At 34.8% G+C, this 26,449-nt stretch overlaps 1 protein-coding gene across 4 annotated transcripts in view; it reads left to right on the top strand.

Moving 5' to 3' along the window:
- CFAP299 (cilia and flagella associated protein 299) overlaps positions 1 to 26,449 on the top strand; it is a 615,622-nt gene that overhangs the window by 208,776 nt on the left and 380,397 nt on the right. For all 4 annotated transcript variants that reach the window (XR_006201860.1, XM_042936098.1, XM_042936099.1 and 1 more), the window contains exon 3: positions 25,862 to 25,952. Coding sequence is in view for 3 of the 4 variants with exons in the window: in XM_042936098.1 (XP_042792032.1) it covers positions 25,862 to 25,952 (91 nt within the window). In the remaining variant the exon portion in view is untranslated. The remainder of the gene's footprint in view (positions 1 to 25,861; positions 25,953 to 26,449) is intronic.

Below are 26,449 nucleotides of genomic sequence, written 5' to 3'. Positions count from 1 at the left end.
TTTTTTTTTTTTTTTTTTTTTGTACTATAATCTTTATATGCCCATGAAAACTAGATCATGGAGGAGATGTAAACAATTTTGGCTGTTAATTTGGCTCTGTGGTTAATTGGTGCCAATAGGCAAATACAAAATTTAAGAAAACACAGAACACTTCCCTATAATAGAAGCCAGAGATCATATTCCTAGCTTCTGTTGCTGTTAGGGCATAAACATGTGACTTCAGCTAGATGAATCAGTGCATTGCAAGAGATTTGTATTTGGAAGGGTCCAAAGTGATGGAAGCAAGAACATTGGGAATATCTCTTTTGATAAGTAAAGCATCTATTTCTTGGGGCAATGGTGGAGAATGTTCTGGAATTTAGTCTTAGTATTTTTGATATAAGCTATGATACAAGCCAATATTATTTTTCGCGAAGGCAGTCAGTTCATTGTGATTGAGCATTTTCCAATAGTTTCTTTCTTTCTTTCTTTTTTTTTTTTAACAATAGTTTCTGAGTCTGGATTTTTGACCTGTGAAGTACTGTATGCTCCTTAAGATCCTTTGATAAATTACACTTATGCTAAGCTATCCAGAATGGATTCTGTTGTATGCAACTAAGAACATTGAGGTATATGGTGAATTTATAGTAGTCTATGTTTTCCTGAATTTTCTTTTAATAAATAGAGAATGTCAACAAAAATAGTTGCAGATATATTTAATTATGCTAATTAGGTGAGAATATCAATAAAATAATTCTGGTTTGAGTATAAGTAGCTACTGTACCCTATGAGGAAATGGAGAAGCACGTTAAGTAAATAATACAAGACTGTATAATTCCAATATCCCAAACAAAGACAGAAATAATAGTTGGCAACCTAACTTGTAAACTGCAATTATAAATGTAGACTTTCGTGACTATTTTGATGACACAAAGAGATTAGAAGAAAATGACTCTCTAATGAGCAACTTTAGCTGGAAACCAAACAAAGTCTGTTTGTGTGTAATAAAGAGAGAAGAGACAGAGTTGGTGATCATACATCGGGATATCCAGCACTACCCTACACATGGAAAGCAAACTAAAAAACCTCTGGTTCAAATAAGAGGGTTGGAGTATATATGTTCTCTGTATGTAGATTTTATTTCCATGATGTAAATATTGTATACTTGAGACAGAAATAATGAAGAGTTCTTAATACACAACAAATGGCTCCAAGTGATTTTTTTTCAGTGCCATATAAGAAACCTTTGTAGTGATTAGCAGGGAACTATTTAAGAAACCCTTTCAACTTTTGCAAAGCTCTCATATGTTCCTCTGATGGGGATTTTTATACTTGGTAATTATCACAGCTGCTAACCACAGAGAAGGATCAGAAAATCAGATGATTCAATTCTTGCTCTGATCTTTATGTCCTAGTCAAATTAAAACCTTGTTGTAAAAGAGAAATTTGCTCCTCTAAGACATTTAGTAATATATTTTGCCTTTTCAAAAAAAAACATGATGCATATATTATTTTATGTGATGTAGACATAATATGAATGGAAAATAACTATTTCACATGACATAAAATATAATTGTGAGAAATAATATACATGCAGTTTTCCCCTAACTTTCCTTATACAATGTAGAGCTATAGTTTCTCTGTTTATGTGTACTCCATACAAACATGATTAAGTTTATTTGAATTCATTGTTTCCATGTTGCTTCACTGTGGTTGTTAGTTCTGACCGTTATGAGGGTTAAACATTTTTTCAAAGAAACAAATAGGGTAGTTCAATCAAATTTGTAAATGTGTTAAAGATATGTATGAGTATTTTCCTTTTTAGCATTATGTTAGTTAAGAGAACCTTAGAATATTTTTGATGTAGTATTATACACCATTTCTACAGGTTTATTTGGTATTCACTGTGCCTCATAGCTTTTATCAAACTCTAATTATCTGTTTAATGTTCTGTCTTCCTCCATTACATTTATAACTTTTTAAGGGGAGGAACTAGATATTATCACATTTCTTCTTCTAGCCTTTACCAGAGTAACTGATGCGTTAGGTAATTCATATAATTCATTCAGTTCACAGACATTTATTGAAGCACTCTGCTACTCTTTCGGTAGATAGAGTTAAGCAAAATAGATAAGGTTCTTGGTCTCACTAGATTCAGCCCAGTGAGGATAATAGACATTTAACAATTAAACTCAAAAATAAATGTAAGTGCTATAAAGAAAAATAAAGGGATTCTGTGTGAATTTATGGGAACTCTAAAATAATGTGGTAAGCACTCTAGGTAGTTTAGATATTATCATGGTACTAGGCCACTACTGAGCCATTGGCCAATGAAGAAAAAGGGAATCAAGGACAGAAGGCATATTCATAAGGAAAATAACAATTTTCAAATCCATTATCAAACATGAGAGCTAGGCTCTAAAAATATCCATCTACATCATTATGGAAAGATATAAAAGGCTCAGGTTTTATGACTATAATGTGTTTTTGTCTCATTGTCACAAGGAGAACCCTACCATCTCTCTTTGTGGATTTGTATGCATTAGGATTCTGATAAGGATATGATGATTTACTTAATTCATTCTTCTCCTCATATTACTGTCTGGTGTAAGAACATGAAGGTATGTATTTATGTGTTGCAGGAATTGAGAGGAGAAGGGATTTGGGAAAAAAACATTGGAAGCACAATATAATTTTTAATAACTTTATTAAACAGTAAAAAATTTGTGTATTATAAAATCCACTTTCTAATTGCTGTAAAGTAAAATAAAGAAAAGAAAATTTATCTGTACATATTATTCTTTGTGAAATTTTTCTCTGTCCATTCAAACTCCTTACACATTACTGGTTCATTAAATAACATATTCATTTTTATGTTATGCAGAATTTAAGTCTATAAAATGCCATTATAATTTTAATATTTTATAATGACTGTATATGATAGGATAAAACAAATGAAGCTACTTAAAGTTTCACACACTCTACCCTAATCTGTCCATCACATTATGTTTTATTTATTCAACAATAATTTATTGAGGTTAAGCCTATACTAGGCATGTGTGGCATATAAAATTATGAAAGACATGACAATTTTGTTATATCTAGTAAATATTTAGCCAATATTAATACATATTGCTTGATATTAAGTGCACATTATCACCTTATGTTTTGATTGATCACTGAATCCTGAGTCACCATATACAATTCTTTCCTTCCTACGTTTAAATATACATTTATCTACATATGTTTGGCTGATTTGATATAGGCAGATTGTACTTTTTTATAGTGAAGTCTGTCTTTCTTTCTTTCTTTCTTTCTTTCTTTCTTTCTTTCTTTCTTTCTTTCTTTCTTTTTAAAGTTAACTTATTTATTTTTGAGAGAGACAGAGACAGTGTGAGCAGAGGAGGGGCAGAGAGAGAAGGAGAGAGAGAATCCCAAGCAGACTCAGCACTGTCAGCATAGAGCCAGATGCAGGGCTCCAACTCATGAACCCAAGAGATAATGACCTGAGCTGAAAACAAGAGTCAGACATTCAACCTACTGAGGCACCCAGGCTCCCCTAGTCAAGTCTCAATTTAATGCTCAAATATCTTTTGACCTTTGGATTGGTAATATTTTCTTAAGTGGCTTAAAAATAGATTCTCTTTTATTATTTACTATTATTAATTAGTCATATCACAAATGTTGGAGTTTGGCTCCATCCCTCTTCTTTTAATCCCTACCATTCTTACTCTAATATGGACACTGTCCCTAACTTAACTTTCCATATGATTCAGAATGGTAGCAAAGTATATCATTTGGATTTTCTACATATTGAAAAGTATCACACACGTTTCTAAAAATAGGAAATATGAAGGACAGAAATTACCTCTTCTTTTATGCTGAACTATGCTATAACCACTTAAGGAGAGCTTCTCAGTTAAATTTTTCCCCCTTTTTGGAAGTGGTGGGTTTTATAAACTTAGCAGAAAGCTGATAAAGAAATTTTAAAATATATATACATATATATATATGTATATGTGTGTATATATATACACACACACTGTGTGTGTGAATATATATACATATATATATATGTATATGTGTGTATATATATACACACACACTGTGTGTGTATATATATATATATATGTGTGTATATATATATATATATGTATATATATATATATATATATATACACACACACACAGTTAATGCTGGATAAGTGACATGGGCCACGCTGCTGGTAGCTCTGTTAACTGTTTGAAACATTCGTGCCAATATTTGGTCAGGTGTGGACTTCCAGTGTAAGCCAAAATTCTGATAGCCATGGAAACTGTTCAACTGAAGTATGTGAGCAATAATAATATTTTTTTTTTTAAATCATTTACTCTGTGGAGGTTCAAATATCTTAGAGTAAATGTAGTTTTTCCAATTACTTGTTCATTTTATTAAACAATAAAATATGTGGTATTAAGGTTCTTACAAAGGCATTTCCTGTACATTAGATTATGTAAGTAGCAATCAAATTTTTATAGTAGATTTTTCAGCTGACAACATGCCAACAATGTCAAAATGACTAACAGTCTGAGCTTTTAAAAAATGACTTCCTAATCCAATTATTTCTTATAAAGGAAAGCACATTTTAAAAATCTTCAATTTCAAATTTAAAAATACGATAGAAAGATAAGATATACATAAATAAAATATATTTATTCTGATAAAATATACATTGTTATTTCTAATTTATGTATATTCTATGTTGAGATATTAACTAACTGTACTATAAATAATATCCTGTGTTAAAATTTTTTTTCTTGGAATGATTTTTAGTTTTATACATGGAAATTCATGTGTACAATTCCTCCAATATTAAGCCTCAGATTTCTTCACATGACTATAATTTTTATATATAAAAGCTTTTCACGTAAGTAATGTGTCTATTAATGTTTTTAAAGGAGCTGAAATCATTAATTAGGGATAAAAACATAATGACATTTTGTGCCTTTTGAGGAAGTCTGTAGGTACAAATAGTCATTAAAATAATAGAATCTAGTTGGTTTTCTTTATTGAGGCAACATAACAATACTGCTTGGGACATCAAAAGGATATTAAAATATTACTGGCTTAAATTAGAAATATGGTGCTATTAATTCAGATTACCACACTTGATTGATTTTATAATTGGGAAAATATAAATAGATTCTGCTTTTGCTGAAGTAGAGAGTGTCCTAAAATGGAAATGAAAAATACATTTTCCCTGGCCCTCATCTGTAAAATGTTTCCATGGCATATGTATATAATCGTGCCACCAACTCTGATCCAGTTGGGTGAAATTCTCAACCAGCATGTCATGGCCCATAATGCTTTTTTGTTAGAAATGAGTGGTTTATTTTATTTTCTAGGCTTTAGAGTTTTCTACTATGTCTAAGTATTTGTATGATCTAGAATATTACAAAGGAAACTGCAGAGAGGAAAAGAGTCATAAAAAAAGGGAAACATTTTGCTAACATGAAAGCTGATTTTAAATATTTAAATACGTTTTTAATAAGAATTTATTACTATATCCAGCAGTTTTATTCTTAGACTATGTATGAATGAATAGCTAGTTATGAATGATAGACAAATTTATGAAATGAAAGATAAATTAAAGCAAAATGTGGCTTTCTATTTATTGCATGTAAAAATCATTTATTTTGAGCATAAATAAAGGTTGATACCTTTTTTCACAGGAAATAAATTTTATTCTACACTTTCTAAATAAATATTTGTTGTGGTTATCTGCTTCTGCAAAACACACCACAGCTTTAAATATCTATTTTGTTTTGCTCACATTTCTTGGGTTAGGACTTCAGGAAGGGCTTGGCTGGACAGCTGGTATCAACTCATTTGGTAACATCTGATGGGCCTGGAGCTCGAGGGTCCACTTCCAAGATGGTGTCTTCACTTATATGTGGGCCTCAGTGACCTCTCTGCAAGTCTTTCTCTTCCTCTCTTTCTCTCTCTGTTTGCCTGTTTTTCTCTCCCCAACTGGCAGCTCATTCTCCAGGATCTCTTCATATAGCTTGGACATTTCCCAGCATGGCTGGCTTATAAAACAGTACATTCCCAAAGGGAGGGAGAGATGATGCCAGTTCAATTTTAAGGTGTGTCCAGAACTGTCACAATGTTATTTCCCTGTATTCTATTGTTCAAAGTAATCAGACTTAAGGAGGTAGAGGAAAAAAGACTACTCCTCTTGCTAGGAAGGACGGCATAGGAACAATGCTTAAGAGCATGTAGAGTGGGAGATAATATTGCTTCCATTTTGGAAAATACAATCTAACACAATGTCCACTAAATCTATTAAAAAGCATTGCTCTATATGGACACCTTATGATTAGCCTACCTGGGATGCTTACATATGTTCTTGATCTATGCACAGGGAGAGACAGGTGAAGACAAAAGAGACTCAGAATTTTGTTGTTGTTGTTGTTGTTTTATTTAATTAATTAATTAATTAATTTATTTATTATTATTTTTTTAATATATGAAATTTATTGTCAAATTGATTTCCATACAACAGCCAGTGTTCATCCCAAAAGATGCCCTCTTCAATGCCCATCACCTACCCACCTCTCCCTCCCACCCCCCATCAACCCTCAGTTCTCAGTTTTTAAGAGTCTCTTTTGCTTTGGCTCTCTCCCACTCTAACCTCGTTTTTTTTTTCCTTCCCCGCCCCCATGGGTCTCTGTTAAGTTTCTCAGGATCCACATAAGAGTGAAACCATATGGTATCTGTCTTTCTCTGTATGGCTTATTTCACTTAGCATCACACTCTCCAGTTCCATCCACGTTGCTACAAAGGGCCATATTTCATTCTTTCTCATTGCCACGTAGTACTCCATTGTGTATATAAACCACAATTTTTTTATCCATTCATCACTTGATGGACATTTAGGCTTTTTCCACATTTGGCTATTGTTGAGAGTGCTGCTATAAACATTGGGGTACAAGTGCCCCTATGCATCAGTACTCCTGTATCCCTTGGGTAAATTGCTAGCAGTGCTACTGCTGGGTCATAGGGTAGGTAGGTCTCTTTTTAATTTTCTGAGTAACCTCCACACTGTTTTCCAGAGTGGCTGCACCAGTTTGCATTCCCACCAACAGTGCAAGAGGGTTCCCGTTTCTCCACATCCTCTCCAGCATCTATAGTCTCCTGATTTGTTCATTTTGGCCACTCTGACTGGTGTGAGGTGATATCTGAGTGCGGTTTTGATTTGTATTTCCCTGATGAGGAGCGATGTTGAGCATCTTTTCATGTGCCTGTTGGCCATCTGGATGTCTTCTTTAGAGAAGTGTCTATTCATGTTTTCTGCCCATTTCTTCACTGGATTATTTGTTTTTTGGGTGTGGAGTTTGATGAGCTCTTTATAGATTTTGGATACTAGCCCTTTGTCCGATATGTCATTTGCAAATATCTTTTCCCATTCCGTTGGTTGCCTTTTAGTTTTGTTGATTGTTTCCTTTGCTGTGCAGAAGATTTTATCTTCATGAGGTCCCAATAGTTCATTTTTGCTTTTCATTCCCTTGCCTTTGGAGATGTGTCAAGTAAGAAATTGCTACGGCTGAGGTCAGAGAGGTCTTTTCCTGCTTTCTCCTCTAGGGTTTTGATGGTTTCCTGCCTCACATTCAGGTCCTTTATCCATTTTGAGTTTATTTTTGTGAATGGTGTAAGAAAGTGGTCTAGTTTCATTCTTCTGCATGTTGCTGTCCAGTTCTCCCAGCACCATTTGTTAAAGAGACTGTCTTTCTTCCATTGGATATTCTTTCCTGCTTTGTCAAAGATTAGTTGGCCATACTTTTGTGGGTCTAGTTCTGGGTTTTTTATTCTATTCCATTGGTCTATGTGTCTGTTTTTGTGCCAATACCATGCTGTCTTGATGATGACAGCTTTGTAGTAGAGGATAAAGTCTGGGATTGTGATGCCTCCTACTTTGGTCTTCTTCAAAATTACTTTGGCTATTTGGGGCCTTTTGTGGTTCCATATGAATTTTAGGATTGCTTGTTCTAGCTTTGAGAAGAATGCTGGTGCAAATTTGATTGGGATTACATTGAATGTGTAGATAGCTTTGGGTAGTATTGACATTTTGACAATATTTATTCTTCCAATCCATGAGCACGGAATGTTTTTCCATTTCTTTGTATCTTCTTCAATTTCCTTCAAAAGCTTTCTGTAGTTTTGAGCATACAGATCTTGTACATCTTTGGTTAGATTTATTCCTAGGTGTTTTATGCTTCTTGGTGCAATTGTGAGTGGGATCAATTTCTTTTTCTGTTGCTTCATTATTAGTGTATAAGAATGCAACCGATTTCTGTACATTGATTTTGTATCCTGCGACTTTGCTGAATTCATGTATCAGTTCTAGCAGACTTTTGGTGGAGTCTATCGGATTTTCCATGTATGTCATCTGCAAACAGTGAAAGCTTGACTTCATATTTCCCAATTTTAATGCCTTTGATTTCCTTTTGTTGTCTGATTGCTGATGCTAACACTTCCAACACTATGTTAAACAACAGCGATGAGAGTGGACATCCCTGTTGTTTTCCTGATCTCAGGGGGAAAGCTCTCAGTGTTTCCCCATTGAGGATGATATTAGCTGTGGGCTTTTCATAAATGGCTTTTATGATGTGTAAGTATGTTCCTTCTATCCCGACTTTCTTGAGGGTTTTTATTAAGAAAGATGCTGAATTTTGTCAAATGCTTTTTCTGCATCGATTGACAGGATCATATGGTTCTTATCTTTTCTTTTATTAATGTGATGTATCACGTTGATTGATTTACGAATGTTGAACCAGCCCTGCATCCCAGGAATGAATCCCACTTGATCATGGTGGATAATTCTTTTTATAAGCTGTTGAATTCGATTTGCTAGTATCTTATTGAGAATTTTGGCATCCATATTCATCAGGGATATTGGCCTGTAGTTCTCTTTTTTTACTGGGTCTCTGTCTGGTTTAGGAATCAAAGTAATACTGGCTTCGTAGAATGAGTCTGGAAGTTTTCCTTCCCTTTCTATTTCTTGGAATAGCTTGAGAAGGATAGGTATTATCTCTGCTTTAAACGTCTGATAGAACTCCCCAGGGAAGCCATCTGGTCCTGGACTCTTATTTGTTGGGAGATTTTTGATAACTGATTCAATTTCTTCGCTGGTTATGGGTCTGTTCAAGCTTTCTATTTCCTCCTGTTTGAGTTTTGGAAGTGTGTGTGTGTTTAGGAATTTGTCCATTTCTTCCAGGTTGTCCAGTTTGTTGGCATATAATTTTTCATAGTATTCCCTGATAATTGCTTGTATTTCCTAGGGATTGGTTGTAATAATTCCATTTTCATTCATGATTTTACCTATGTGGGTCACCTCCCTTTTTGAGAAGCATGGCTAGAGGTTTATCAATTTTGTTTATTTTTTCAAAAAACAACTCTTGGTTTCGTTGATCTGCTCTACAGTTTTTTTAGATTCTATATTGTTTATTTCTGCTCTGATCTTTACTATTTCTCTTCTTCTGCTGTTTTTGGGGTGTCTTTGCTGCTCAGTTTCGATTTCCTTTAGGTGTGCTGTTAGATTTTGTATTTGGGATTTTTCTTGTTTCTTGAGATAGGCCTGAATTGCAATGTATTTTCCTCTCAGGACTGCCTTCGCTGCATCCCAAAGCTTTTGGGTTGTTGTATTTTCATTTTCGTTTGTTTCCATATATTTTTTAATTTCTTCTCTAATTCCCTGGTTTACCCATTCATTCTTTAGTAGGGTGTTCTTTAACCTCCATGCTTTTGGAGGTTTTCCAGACTTTTTCCTGTGGTTGATTTCAAGCTTCATAGCATTGTGGTCAGAAAGTATGCATGGTATGATCTCAATTTTTGTATACTTATGAAGGGCTGTTTTGTGACCCAGTATGTGTTCTATCTTGGAGAATGTTCCATGTGCACTCGAGAAGAGAGTATATTCTGTTGCTTTGGGATGCAGAGTTCTAAATATATCTGTCAAGTCCATCTGATCCAATGTATCATTCAGGGCCCTTGTTTCTTTATTGACTATGTGTCTAGATGATCTATCATTGTTGTAAGTGGGGTATTAAAGTCCCCTGAAATCACCACATTCTTGTCAATAAGGTTGCTTATGTTTGTGAGTAATTGTTTTATATATTTGGGGGCTCCCGTATTCGGTGCATAGATATTTATAATGTTATCTCTTCCTGATGGATAGACCCTGTAATTATTATATAATGGCCTTCTTCATCTCTTGTTACAGCCTTTAATTTAAAGTCTAGTTTGTCTGATATAAGTATGGCTACTCTAGCTTTCTTTTCGCTTCCAGTAGCATGATAAATAGTTCTCCATCCCCTCAATTTCATCTGAAGGTGTCCTCAGGTCTAAAATGAGTCTCTTGTAGATAGCAAATAGATGGGTCTTGTTTTTTTACCCATTCTGATACCCTATGTGTTTTGGTTGGCGCATTTAGTCCATTTACATTCAGTGTTATTATAGAAAGATGGGTTTAGAGTCATTGTGATGTCTGTAGGTTTCATGCTTGTAGCGATGTCTCTGGTACTTTGTCTCACAGGATCCCCCTTAGGATCTCTTGTAGGGCAGGTTTAGTGGTGATGAATTCCTTCAGTTTTTGTTTGTTTGGGAAGACCTTTATCTCTCCTTCTATATTAAATGACAGACTTGCTGGATAAAGGATTCTCGTCTGCATATTTTTTTCTGTTCATCACATGAAGATCTCCTGCCATTCCTTTCTGGCCTGCCAAGTTTCAGTAGAGAGATCGGTCACGAGTCTTATAGGTCTCCCTTTATATGTTAGAGGACGTTTCTCTCTAGCTGCTTTCAGATTTTCTCTTTATCCTTGTATTTTGCCAGTTTCACTATGATATGTCTTGCAGAAGATTGATTCAAGTTACGTCTGAAGGGAGTTCTCTGTGCCTCTTGGATTTCAATGCCTTTTTCCTTCCCCAGATCAGGGAAGTTCTCAGCTATTATTTCTTCAAGTACACCTTCAGCCCCTTTCCCTCTCTCTTCTTCCTCTGGAATACCAATTATGCGTAGATTATTTCTCTTTAGTGCATCACTTAGTTCTCTAATTTTCCCCTCATACTCCTGTGTTCTTTTATCTCTCTTTTTCTCAGCTTCTTCTTTTTCCATAATTTTAACTTCTGGTTCACCTATTCTCTCCTCTGCCTCTTCAATCCGAGCTGTGGTCCTATCCATTACATTTTGCAGCTCATTAATAGCATTTTTTAGCTCTTCCTGGCTGTTCCTTAGTCCCTTGATCTCTGTATCAATAGATTCTCTGCTGTCCTTTATACTCTTTTCAAGCCCAGCGATTAATTTTATGACTATTAATGTAAATTCACTTTCTGTTACATTGTTTAAATCGTTTTTGATCAGTTCGTTAGCTGTTGTTATTTCCTGGTTTTTTGGGGGGAATCCTTACATTTCGTCATTTTGTATAGTCCCTGGAGTGGTGTGGAACTGCAGGGCATTTCCCTTGTGCTGTCTTGAATAACTTGCATTGGTGGGCGGGGCCGCAGTCAGACCTGATGTCTGCCCCCAGCCCACCGCTGGGGCCACAGTCAGACTGGTGTGTACCTTCTCTTTCCCTCTCCTAGGGGCGGGATTCACTGTGGGGTGGGGTGGCGCGTCTGGGCTACTTGCACAGTGCCAGGCTTATGGTACTGGGGATCTGGTGTATTATCTGGGGAGGATCGGCAAGGTGCACAGGGGCGGGAGGGGCAGTCTCAGCTTGCTTTTCCTTCAGTGATCCGCTTTAGGAGGGGCCCCTCTTCCGTGGACCTCTTGTCTATGCTTGGCTCCAGAGAATCCGTTCTGCTAATCTGGCGATTTTCTGGATTATTTAGGCAGGTGTGGGTGGAATCTAAGTGATTCGCAGGACGTGGTGAGCCCAGCGTCCTCCTATGTCGCCATCTTCCCAGAAGTCCAGCAAGAGCCTCAGAATTTAAGTGTTAAAGTACATAACCCAAAATTTACCACCTCAGCTATCTCTGTTTGCTCCTCCATCATATGATGGTAGTGATAATGATAACAAAAATAGTTTCATTTTATGAGCACCTTCCATGTGCCGTGTGAAGTGAAAAGGGCCTTGCATGAATTATCTCAAACCCCACAGCAATCATATTACATTATATACTGTTATTTCTTTTTTTTTTCATTCTGGTTCATTCTGGGTTGCCAAGAATTGGTAAAAGGCAGCAATTAGACATTTTCATCAATGTTGAATTTGTCTAGTGCTTTTTTGTTTGTTTTACGCTTGCATTTGCCATCAGTCAGAGTGACATCACCTTGTATAGAGTTCTATCTTGTAGACAGTGTTAATAAGTTTTTAAAAAGTTGGATTCCCATTATTATAAAAGCTAGAGCACTAACAGAACATAGGAAAAGTTAGAAAGAAAAAATACATTTGTTAAGTAAAGAATGAACTAAAAGGAAAATAGGTGTGAATAAATACCACGCACAGTGCTTTAGAAGGGGTAGTAGACAAAAAGGAGGGAAAAAAATAATATTCAGAATGAAGAGTTTAAAAGGGCTTGAAGGGAAATAATAGATATTTAAGACTAGATGAAATGATAATGAACATGGATAACAAGTGTATGTAATAGGAGTCCCTGGAGAAGAAAAAGCAAAGCAAAGGAATTAAAAGTAGGCATTATACCTTAAGGAAACTTTCTGAAATAAAAGATTTGAAATTACACATTAGAAGGGAACATTAACTTTCTGGGAAAAAACACAGAGTAGCCAACAACAAGACATGGCCTAGAAAAATGGAATTTAAGGAAAAAGAAAAAAAAAGCCCCTAGGAATAAAGGCAAAAAGGCCAAGACTTACTGGGAAAGACATTCAGGTTGTCATCAGAGTTTTCAATGTTTTATGCCCGCAAATAATGTAGTAACATTTAAGAGACTCAAGAAAAGAAAATATGAGCCAAAGATTCTATATCCAGCCAAACTAAACTTCATGTATAAAGGCTGTAAACATGCTATCATGAGCATGTGGGAACTCGGGAAGTATTGTTCCCATGAACCCTTCCTGAAGAATTGGAGAATGTATTTCAGACCCCCAAAATGACTGGGAAGACAACTTCCAAAGGACTTGTGTAAACATTAAATACATATTTATCTGTAAAACTAAGACTAAATTAGACATAAGGGAGACAGCATAGTATAAAAATGATATGTGCACTGATAATACAGAAACTATCGAAAATAAGGGAAAGTATGTGAAAAATAGAGTAAGTTTACTAACTGCGGTATAGGTGTTAACTGAGAGTAAAAGGCATAGTATTTCAAATTAGATATTTAGCAATAGGAAAGAATGGAAGAATAAATACTGGTACTGAAATTAAATATTTTCATAGTAGAAACAATGAATATTAGCTAAAAAAAAGGGAGGGGGAGAGAGGACAAGAGTTTCATATAATCATTTGCGTAACATACAAACCTGTTTATGCCATGAAATATATAGAGGAAGATGTAACAGCATAGACTTCTTAGTGAAAAACTGTGTGCGTGAATGTTTATGATACAATAGAAATCGATATCCATATATATGTGTATATGTATATGTATATATACATATATATATAGCAATATGAAAACTGAGGCCTCATTTATCGACCACATCAATATGTGTAAATGATTTTAATTGAACCATAAACACAAAGTAGTTTATATTTTATACAGAGAAATCTAACTTAAAGAAACACAGAAACAAAAAATAAGAAATAAAAGAACACAATATTCTAGATAAACACAAAGAAAAGAGTAAGAGTTACAATTTTGATATCTAACAAATTAGTGTTAAGGTAAAAAAGGCATTAACAGACAATGAAGGACAAATTATAAGGCTTCAAGATATAGTTCACAATTGTGGAAATAAGAGTTTTAATAATTACCCAACCTAATAACACAGGTTTATAAAGTAGAAACCACAGTAGAGGAAATGATAAATAGCAGAAACAGTAATAGGAGATTTAATACATTCACTCAATCCAAACAGAGTAATTGACAAATATTTACTAAAGAAATAAAAGACAATAAAATTAACTAGGTTTTTTTTATAAATATATAGTCAAATCTAAACTCTGATAACAAAGACCTTCCCTTTTGAAGTCCACATGGAACATTCTCCAAATTGGACTATCTCTTGACATACAGTGACACCAAAAAAAAAAAAAAAAAAATCCCCTTAACTACTCCCCTTCCCATAACTACAAAGAGACCACAATTCAATAAAACAACATCAATAACAACAACAATGAAAAAGTCATTTAAAGTGGGACATTAAAAAAACATCTAATTAAATAACTATTCAGTCAAAGGGGAAGCAAATAAATAGAATTTCTTAAAAATAAGAATAGTGGAAATACAACTGTCAGAATCTATGGGATATAGTTAAAGCAGTTTTCAGAGAAAAATATATAGCACTAAATATCTATATAAATAAAAATGAAAAAAATAAAAACAAATGAATTAAGCACCCAATTCAAAAAGTAGGAAAAGACTACAGAGTATCCTGGGAAAGAAAAAGAAGACATTAATTTAAAAATCTGAAATAAATGAGTAAGATAAAAAATGTAGAATAAATCCAAATGCTAGTTCGTTGGGGAAAAAAATCAACAAAATAGTCAAACTACTAGCTAACTCAACTAAGACAAAAGGAAAACATTGAAAATACATAGAATGAGAAACAACTAGGATGGGGTATAGTTATTAAAACAGAAGACTTCAAAAAAATCAGTAGAGACTACTTTATGCAACACTATGAAAATAAATTTGTAAATATTATTAGACGAAGTATATAAATTTTATAGATAAATGCAACTATCCAAAATAGGCCACAGTAGAGGTTCACTGTCATTATAGACAAAAACAGAGTAAGTGGTACAAAGTATGATAGTTTTTATGAGATCAATTTGATGATCACACTCATCAAACTTGTAGTTTTAATCTAATACAACATTTAATTAATTAAATTAATGAATTAATTAAACATAGGACTGGAGGTATGGCAAGAAGAATATGTTCCTGTTTTTGAGAAGTATGGCAATATCAAGTTCACATCTACAGGAGCCAGTATACACATGGATTACCATGACACAGAGAAGCTGCAACTCCAGTTTCATTCCAGTCTTTCATAGCATTCTAGTCAAGGCAGCCATCTTTAAAATCACAAACTATGACATTTAGAAATTTAAAATAATCCTGAAAAATGGTCATCAGTGTTTGAGGGTTTTTTTTGTTGTTGTTGTTGTTTTTTCATGACCTAGATAATTTAATTATTGAATCCATTTGGAAAAAGCAAATAAGCAAGAATATCTACAACAGAACAAAACAAAACACCCTGAAAAAGAACAACAATGAGAAGGGTTACCTTTACCAGATATTAAAACATGTAACTTCTGTTATCAAGCTAATGCGGTACTGATACACAAACAGACAAAGCAATGAAACAGAATCGAAAACACAGAAATAGACTCAAATGTATATGAGAAGACATCATCTCAAAGTAAGTGGTAAAAATAAAGATAGAGTTTTAAATAATTGGTGTTGGGATAATTGAATACCCAAATGAAAAAGTTAAAATAGGATTAATTTATCACACAGTGCATCAGGGTAATTGCCAAGGAATTAGAGACATAAATGTTATACCAGATTAATAAAAAAAGAAAATTTTCAAGATCTAGAAGAAAACATGATGGAAAATTGGTAAGTGATTCAAAATCTATAATAAGGGAATGCTTTATACCATTTACAGATCATATTAATAATATAAAATAAAACATTTTCATGGTAAAATGCAGCACAAGTTAAGGAGAATGACAAGCGAAAAGCTGGTGATAATATTTGCAACTTATATCACAGAGAAGAGCTAAAATTCTTCATGTTGAAAGAAGAAAATAGAGCAGAGGCCTATAATACTATAGAAAAAATGAGGTATAAACATACAGCTTAAGAAGTGCAAATGGTCTCTAAATGTGTGAAAATATGTTCACTTTTGTCTGTGATAAGATAAATACACAGTTATGCTGAGATAGCTTCTCATGTATTAGATCAGCAAAAATCTAAAAGCTTTACAGACTACTTTGTTAATAAGGCTGTGCAGAAAGTAGCTTTCCTGTAAATTGTAGGGAGGACTGCAAAGTGCCCCAACCCCATTGAAGGGTAATTTGGGAGTGTTTAACTAAATAAAATATTCATGTAGTCTTTGACCAGTAATCCTGTTTCTAGGAATTTGTCCCAAAAATGTAGTGACAAAAATGTGAAATGACCTATGCACAAAGCTAAACACTGAAGCAATATTTATCATAGCAAATAACAGGAAGCAAACCAATGACCATCAGTAGCTAAGTGACTAAACTGTTATATATTCCTACAGTGGAGCACTATGCAACTAAAAAAATAGTTATAAATGTCTCTTACTCCTATGGTATAGTTCCCTGAATATAATGCTAAGTGAAACAGCAATGTTGGGGAAAATGTGTAGGAGACTACTATTTATATAATTAAATACATAGCTAGCTAGATGACAAATAGATATGCTTATGTTAAAAATAATAACAGTTAAAAAAGCAATTTGAGGGTATTTTTAAAAATGATGCTCTAGGGGCACCTGGGTGGCTCAGTTGGTTAAGCATCCGACTTTTTTTTTTTTTAATGTTTATTTATTTTTGAGAGAGACAGAGACAGAATGCAAGTGGGTTGGGGCAGAGAGAGAGGGAGACACAGAATCCGAAGGAGGATCCAGGCTCTGAGCAGTCAGCACGGAGCCTGACGCGGGGCTTGAACTCACGAGCTGTGAGATCATGACCTGAGCCGAAGTCAGATGCTCAACTGACTGAGCCACCCAGGCGCCCCAAGCATCCGACTTTTGACTTCAGCTAAGGTGATGATCTCACGGTAGTGGGATTGAGCCCCCCATCTGGCTCTGCGCTGGGCACAGAGCCTACTTAAGATTCTCTGTCTCCCTCCCTCTGCTCTTCCCCCACTTTCTCTCTTTTTCTCAAAAAAAAAAAAATTAAAGAATGATGCTCTACAAAGGGGAGAGAGAGAGAGAGAGAGAGAGAGAGAGAGAGAGAGAGAGAAATCAAGAAACAGAATCTTATAACTATAGAGAACAAGCTGATGGTCATCAGAGGGGAGGTTAGTAAGGAGATGGGTGATGGGGATTAAAGAGGGCACATGTGGTGAGCACCAGGTGATGCATGAAGTGTTGAATCACTATGTTATACACTTGAAGTTAGTATAACACTGCATGTTAACTGGAATTAAAATAAAATGATGCTAGGGGCGCCTGGGTGGCGCAGTCGGTTAAGCGTCCGACTTCAGCCAGGTCACGATCTCGCGGTCCGTGAGTTCGAGCCCCGCGTCGGGCTCTGGGCTGATGGCTCGGAGCCTGGAGCCTGTTTCCCATTCTGTGTCTCCCTCTCTCTCTGCCCCTCCCCTGTTCATGCTCTGTCTCTCTCTGTCCCAAAAATAAAATAAAAAAAAAAAAAAAATGATGCTCTATATTGAAGGGAGAGAATGGAATACGGTAGATGGAACTGGGGGAGATGGAAACTAGACTTCTAAAACTCTAAATTATAGATTTGGTTTTAGAATTCTATGAATTTTTTTTATGTAACTATAAGGCTGAATTGGAAATATCTTTCAAATTAAAACAAAATCAACAAATGAACCTAATTGTGTATCTAGCTGGTATCATAGCATAAAGTAAGAAACTTCTCTAAGTGAAGTGTATTTAAAGCACAGTAATCTGGCCATTTATCCCTAGAAGTATATACCCTAAGGAGAAAAAGATCTGCAAAAAGTCTTAAAGTGTTTTCAGTAGGCATAATGTTGATGATAATATTGGCAATTTTATTTTGAGACTATATTTCTGATAAAACAAATGAAGATATTATGTTGGTGTTTTTGAACCTGGAGAGTTCGGGTTTGGATGAGAGATTGTGGTTGTGATAAGAATACATCTTATATAGAAAGTGTAACCCTTCAGATGCTGCTCTTTGAAACCTGTTGTGCATTTGCACCAAAACCACACCTCCCCACCCTGGGCTGCTTTCTCCCAATGACTGAGTGTGACCAGGATAGTAAGGTGGACCCATGAATCTGTATTGGCTGACTTTGGTTCAAGATATGGATATGGCTTTGCTGAACCTTCCTTAGATGGCACCATAGTCTGGGATACTTCCATCCACCCCCCCTTTCCCCTTCTGTCTCTGTTTCTGTCTCTCATTCTAATATTGTCTCGTTTCTAAACTCTCTTTATCCCTAGAGGTCAGACTTAACCTCTTAGTTAAGAGCTTCTGCCAGTTTTATTAGAGAGGAAACACAGGAGTTTATACAGAGGGCATAACGCAGCAAGCCTTCCTAACAGTCTTCTTCAGGTATCTTTCTTCCCAAAGTCTCACATCGATACATCTCTTCTTCCCTACAGTCCCTCCCCTTATCTGTATGCTTTTCTGATGGGAGCCCACCACCCTCATTTATGACAGGCCCTCTTCCATTGTATCAAATTCTACACCTCTTTATATAATATCTTAGAAATGTTATTAACTAGAGACACACACATTGAGATTAGGCATGTTGAGTCTAAAGATGCTGAGCCTGAAGGCCTTCATCTTTCTAAAGCCTACTTGCTCAGTGTTCTATGGAATGATGAGGCAGGATTCCCACAGGTAAAGAGGAGTCTGGACGCAGGGATATATCAAATAAGAGATTACTTTATTTGCTTTCTTATTGGCTTTCACTGTATAGCCAGAAGATCTGGAAGTATATTTCAAGTCAGATAAAAGGTTTAGATACCTCCCAGAAGAGAGTAAAAATAAAGTTATATTTGAATGTGTTTTCAGAATAAAATCACATTTAGAGACTAATAACATTGATGTACTGTCTAAGCAACTGTTTTTTTAATCCCTCTTAAAGTGTGAGAACATCTTAACCTACCATGTTTAGGAATTAACTAGAGAAACTTGCCAGATATACCAAAAGAAGAGGAATTCAGGGATACTTTCTCAGACAGAAGCCAGGCCATTTTTTTCCCTTCAAAGAAGAGCACCAGTTTCTATCCAGGGGAGTAGAGTTTGACTGATGTAAGATAGCACAGTTTTCAGGACTCCCACTTAGTTTTTCCTCAAAATAGCAGATGAAAAGAAACAGCTGTCTAGTGTGCATGTTAGCACTTCTTATTTTTCTTCTGTGTGCTTCTAATAGTTGAAACTTCTTCCCGGAGATTCTGATACTTTACATTTGGTAATTTATAAACTCTTTCATATAGAAAAGGGGCAGGGGACAAGTGGTACCATTTATCTTAATGGAAATTTGATTCTCATTCCTTCTTACCAATGAATGAATCTCATTTCTCAAGTTGTCTTTTTTTTTCTTCTCTGAAAGTTATTAGAATATATATTGATGACCTCCTGGAAATTCCATGGAGATCACAGTATGTAGTATAAAAATTCCTAAACTATAAATCTCTCTAAATGTAATCCTGATACACCTGACTCCTAAGGAAGCTTGTTTCAATTAAATTAAAAAAATAAAGGAAGAAAGAAAGAAAGAGCCACTAAGAATAGTTTACAAGAAAATACAAGAGACTCAAAACCACACATTGGATTTAGCTCAACTATTTTTCCCTTTTAGATCTTTAAAAAATAATCCCTTAGATATCAAAGGTAGATTCTTTTGTTAAATTAATGCTCAAAGGAAATGACTTGAAATTGTTCATTAGTTGCTTTTAGTCCTTCTCTACAAATGTTGGTATCCATGCAGCTTTTGGAGGATACACAATTTAGAAAAAAAGTATATATATAACAAAACAAAAGTAATCAGATTAATGCAGATTAAAAGCACAGTGAGAGAGGCACCTGGGTGGCTCAGTTGGTTAAGTGTCCAACTCTTGATTTTGGCTCAGGTCATGATCTCATAGTTTGTGAGATGGAGCTTGGGATTTTCTCTTTCCCTCTCTCTCTACCCCTCCCCCACTTGCTCTCTCTCTCTCTCTCTCTCTCTCTCTCTCAAAATAAACAAATAAATACATAAATAAAAGCACAATGAGATACTAGTACAAACACAGTGAGTTGCTTAAGAGAGCAGTTACCAGAAGGAGACCATGCTGGTACCCTCTCCTTGGACTTTTAGCCTCCAGATCTGTGAGAAAATAAATTTCTATTGTTTAAGACCCCCAATCGATGGTATTTTGTTATAGCAGCCCAGCTTGATTATACATAGCAAAATATACAATAATACATTGAGAGGAGGAATGTGAAGATGTTTATCAATGTTAGAAACATTTATAAAACATGATTTGAGGAAAAGTAGGATTTTCTTTCCTCCTAATTTATGTAAAAGCAAAGCAAAAAAAAAAAAAAAAAAAAAGTATTGTCCTAGAGAAAATGTACAAGACAAAGCAACAGGTGATCTACATAAAAGTGCAATAGAAATATAGTTCCCAAGGGTGCCTGGGTGGCTCAGTCAGTTAAGCATCTGACTTCAGCTCAGGTCATGATCTCATGGTTCATGGGTTCAAACCCTGTGTCAGGCTCTGTGCTCACAGCTCAGAGCCTGGAGTCTGCTTTGGATTCTGTGTCTCCCTTTCTCTCTGCCCCTCCCCTGTTGCACTCTCTCTGTCTCTCTGTCTCAAAATTAAATAAATATTTAAAAAAAAATAAAAAGAAATATAGCTCCCATATTTAATACTCAAATAAATTGTCCAAAAATATACACACTGATAAATCAAATCATATTTTTAATCAAAGTTGCAAACAATTTTCCATTTTGGCCTCTAAAACTAAAATTTGTATTGTTTGAGACCCTACAAATACAAATAGCTTGGTCGGTAAACTTATCCATGGAAATAAAGGTATTTCTGAAAACTGATTTTCATAGATGTGTGCTAATTTCCTACAAAGATAATATTTGACTGGTGAGATGACTTTACTCTCCACTAAATTTTTCCAAAATAAGTATACAAAAACATCATTGCAAAGCAACTGATGCGTAGAGAAGTTGAATCACATATTCAAACAAGTGCAGATGAGCTGAATTACTGAATTCTAGTAAATTCTAGAATTATTGAATATAGGGCTATGCTAGATTTTACTGATTTAAAAAAAAAATCAAAGCTATCTCTGAACAAGTGGTTGATCAGAATTCTAGGCTAGATTGGAATGATGATTATGCCTAATTAGCTTTCCACAGAGGTTTCAAGACCACCAGCCCCTGATAATTCCTAGGGGCACCTTCTGATGAAGGTCAATCCCCATTCCTGTTAATTTAGGTTTCATCTCACCAGTGAATTCTCATTGTTTTCTGTCAAAATATTATGATATCAATATGATGTTTTGATATATTGTGAGGCTTCAGTATAGTAGAATAAAACTTTGGAGTTAGTGATATTCAAGTTATAAACTGATGCCACCTGATTACAATCAAGTTTATTGCTAAAGTAGAAATAAACATGTCCTCCCTTAGGGCTTGATTTGAAGGTAATTGAAAGTATTTGCAAAATACGTAGCATAGAGACTAGTACAAAGACTCCCAATAGATAAAAAAAGTATTTCTATTAAGACCGATTTAATCTCAAATTTGATTCAGTGCTTATTCAGAAACTGCTCATTAGAACACATTCCAGTGATCCTTCAAACTTTGCTTATTAGAAAACTTTCAATTTTACATTTAAAATTTTAAGATGATTAATAGCTCATGAATATTTACTGAAAGAATTTATAATCTTTAAAATAAGCGAACTCAAGAAAGTAACTTATGGAAATATTTCTATTTTAACAGTTTTCTATTTTTTTCCTCTTTTTAAAATTTACTCTGAGTGTTAATCTAGTAATATGAATATGTGTGATAACACAAACAATATAACTAAACCATAAAAACAGTAGCCTAATTGTTGAGGATTAAGAATATATTTAGATTCATTCTTGTGTGATTATATAAAATTCATTAGCTAATGATTAAACATGGCTGGTAAAAAATTAAATCATCTATAGATCTTTTAATCCATTTTCAATGTATAGTGGAGTGTAAATGACAAAGATGGAGTATTTGCCTTTATAAAACTTATAACCCTAATATTTTGTAACAGACCTACTTCACTTCTTGAGGAAGTGACTCCTTTTGTAATATTTACTTAAGCAAGTTGTCTCAGGTCACTGACTGTTAAATAAATCTAGTTAAGTAAGAGTAATGCATGTTAAAGATGTAAGGATTCCTTACCACACACTGCATTAACTTTCTTGCTCAATAATTCCCCTTGCTGAGAAGTTTCCGGTTCTCAGATGTAGCATGGTATAATAATCGATTATTTATATAACGTTTTTACTCTGGTGCATATAGCTTAGGAGCTTTAGATCTTATCCTTTCTGTTCCCAGTTTATGTAACAAAAATACTTTTATATTTCTCATAGAGGTTATAGGAAATGATACGAGTCTATGTATGTAAGACTTAAAAATAAAAAAAAAAAGAGGAGCAGCATGATCTTAATATAATGTCAGTATAATAGTCACTTTTAGACTAATTGCAAATTAATGATATATGCTAATTGATGATAGAGTATGATCACCTTATTTATTTATTTATTTTAAATGTTTATTTTGGAGAGAGAAAGAGAAAGAGTGCAATCAGGGGAGGGGCAGAGAGAGGGAGACAGAGGATCTGAAGCGGGCTCTGCGCTGACAGCAGAGAGCCTGATGCAGGGTTTAAACTCCTGATTCCCCGTGAGATCCTGACCTAAGCCAAAGTCGAACACTCAACCAACTGAGCCACCCAGGTGCCCCAAGTATGATCATTTTAAATCACAAGTTTTACAGGTGCTTAGAGGCTTAGAGATTATTTAGTCCATTATGAAACCTAGGTTCAGAAAAATGTGGTGACTTGGACTAATCAGTTGGTGAGTGGGAATTAAAGACTGATGTCCCATCTTATATATCAGCTTAATTGTCATTACCTCATGCTTCCATTTAAAAGACTTAACTTTCTGACTATTTAAAAAATAATTTAATTACATAATAATACAGTCCCCTGGGAAATCTTTAGACTGTTGCAAATAAGGTTAAAGTCCAATTTGATCACCAGGCCAATTCCACAGCACCTTTCTTCAGAAAGGTGAGCAAATTTCATATGGTGAATATATTATTTTGGATTAGGTTTAGTGAAAAATAATAGAAAACCCCCCAAACAGTGTCTGAAACAAAATGTAAATTCAGTCTCATATTTCAGCAGTGGAGATATTACCCATCTAAGCTGACTGATGCTCCTGGGTGTCAGGGTCGCTGCTTCTTTCTCTTGTTTCTCCATAATGGTGGCCTCCAATTTAAGTCAAGATAGCAGCTGGAGCAAGCAACAGTCATTATATTGCTCTCCAGCTACAGGAGAAAGTGTACCTTCTCTCCTCTAAGAAGTTTTATATAATTTTCATTTGGAATCCATTGTGCAAAAGTTAGCCATACAGACCTACCTAGCCTCATGAGGAGCTAGGAAATGCAGTCTTTATTCCAGGAAGCTTCATGCCCAGCTAAAAGCTAGGGCTTAATTTTTATGGAAAAGGGAGGTCAGTGTTTGTTATAGTGAGTGCCCAGGGGCAGCAAGAATTCTACTTCTTACTGTTTCTTTTTCCTGTCTGGCCTAGATGTCTGTTAAAAACCTCAGTCATTAACAAGAGAGCCAGGCCTGGCAGAATATCAGGAGTTCTTTTCTTATTAACAGATAGTACCTAAAAACTATTCTCCCAGCTTTTCATGTCTGATATACCTGGGAATAATTTTGATCTTCCTCGGCACTCTCATAAGCATCTGTTCCCAGGAACAATAACAACAATAGGAATAAAACAATAAGTGCAAAATATATAATAAATTGAACAACTCACCAAATGATATTGTGTATGTTTTTATGATTATACAAGTGTATACATAAACTATAGAAGATAAATTTAAAGGAAGCATGCAAAATGGATAATGATATGTTACCTTGGTTGTTGTGGGATTGAGGTTGGTAATCAAATTTGACTATAACTTATCTGTAATAATCCGAGGATTTACAGCAAAACGAGGTGTGTTTGGGGTGGGAGGTGTGGGGAGACTTACTATGTGGAAACCTTTAAGACTCTAGAGTATCTTAACTGACTAGCTTATCTTAATTGGAATACAATGGCTGTCTAATTAAGACAGTTGGTTTTGGTTGCTCACAACCAAAACCTTATATCATTTATATAATTGATCAATGATCTATATCAATGATTCTTATTTTTTTTAACTTTATGTATTTATTTTTGAAAGAGAGACAGAGTGAGCAGAGGAGGGGCAGAGAGAGAAGGAGAGAGAGAATGTGAAGCAGGCTCCATGCTGTCAGCACAGAGCCTGATGCAGGGTTTGAATTCACAACCATGAGATTATGACCTGAGATGAAAATAAGAGGCAGACGCTTAACAGACTGAGTCACTCAGGCACTCCAATAGAAACTAATTCTAATGAACTAAACAACAAAATGAGTTTATTGGAGGAGTACCAATACCTATTATCATGGATAGGAAGAAAAGACTGTATGTAGTAGGAATGTAGTAGCTATGTAGTAGGAATTAAAAACAGACACTATAACCCCAACTGATTTTTATTCTTGTGTCTCTCGGTTTATGGCATACAATCTCATGAGGTGAAATGGCATTGGTTAAGCTTGAGGCACAAGTGAAGAGGGAAGGGAGAGAGGGAGAGAGAGAATCTTAAGCAGGCTCCACTCAGCGTGGAGCCTGACACAGGGCTTGATCTCATGACCATGAGATCTTGACCTGAGCCGAAATCAAGGGTCAGATGCTTAACCGACTGAGCCACCCAGGTGCCCCGATATCATCAATATTTTAAAAAAAAAATTGTTCCAGGAATAGCCATTTCTTTCCTGAATTCTTAAAATTTATTTTATCAAGACAAAATTGACATATAATATTAGTTTCAGATGTACAGCATAACGATTCAATATATGTATATATGTGTATATAAATGATCACCCCAGTAAGTCTAGTTAACATCCATTGCCACACATAGTTATAAATTCTTTTTTTGTGTGGTGAAAACTTCTAAGATCTACTCTTATCAACTTCCAAATATACAATACAGTATTATTAATTATAGTTAATATAGTTACACCGTGTTGTATATTACATCCCCAGCTTACTCATTTTATTATTTCTCTTGAATTCTTTTTTTTAAAGATTTTATTTTTTTTAAGTCATCTTTACACCCAATGTGGGGATTGAATTCACAATCCTGAGATCAAGAGACATATGTTCCACTAACTGAGCCAGAGGCACCCCTGTTTCTTTTTATCTGACAAAGATAACTCAACTTAGTTTCCTTTTTTTTTTTTTTTTTTTTTTTGCTGTGTTTATATCCTCATAGAGCTAAGATTAATGCTTTATCCCAGTAAGGGAATTGGATTAGGTTTCTAGTGTTCTAATTTTCTTATATTAAGTAAATAAATTATATGTAAATTGTAGGCAATCTAAAATTATTGTGGGTAGTGAGAGGTATAAATACATTGAATTTGCATGGTATGATAAAAAGAATAAAATGGGCATGTAAATGAAATTAACTGTTTCTGGCTTGAGTATTGATATAGACATATATATTATTTACACACTTGACTCCAATTATTTGTAAAGATTCTATAACTGTATAAAATTATATTGAGGAATGTAGTAAATTATAATAATTGTGTATGATTTATAATGATTGTGTGTATAGTTTTTGTGTTATAAGGAATTGTCACTTGGAATAAAGAAGTGCGGTTGTTGGTCCCTGAGTGCCTTTAATATATTTGTTTTCTAATATATTATAACTGAAGACCTGCATTTTGCAGGACATTAACAAGTGCTGGTAAAGACCTGCAAGATAATTTTCTGAAGGCTCTGGCAGTGAGAGAAGAAGACAATCACAATGGAAAAGTGAGCGTGAGTACCTACATCCTAAAAATGTATACATTAAAGGCACAGTTGGTGTCAATAATAATACATTTTAATATCTTCCCTGAGAAGTAATTCATGAGGGATATAATAAGGCTCTTTGTTTTATATATTATACAATTTATATAGAAAAAAAATTTATTCCCACTTACAACTGTGGAAGTACCCAAATGGTGAATAAAAAATAGAATCCCATACATCTATTGTAGAGAAAATGCATGACTCTTTGTGCTGGTCTTATGCTGAAAATTCCTGCTCTAGCTCAGCCTCCTGGTGTGCTCTACCAAGTCACATCATCTACTGTCCCCCAAGTTTTGCCCTATGCCTACCTGATTTCATACTGCCTTCAGAAGATAGTCTTGTAGTCTGCCTTGTAGTCCTACATTTGGAGATGTGATACAAACCACATGATGGAGAAGCATAATTTTTAATCACCATGGATAATATATTATTACTATATTAAAATGTATGCTAGATAATATATG

The sequence above is a fragment of the Panthera leo genome, chromosome B1 (genome assembly GCF_018350215.1).
Source record: "Panthera leo isolate Ple1 chromosome B1, P.leo_Ple1_pat1.1, whole genome shotgun sequence".
In the NCBI taxonomy this organism is placed as follows: Eukaryota; Metazoa; Chordata; class Mammalia; order Carnivora; family Felidae; genus Panthera; species Panthera leo.
The sequence above is the reverse complement of the archived record's forward strand: the minus strand, read 5'-3'. Positions and strand labels throughout refer to the sequence as shown.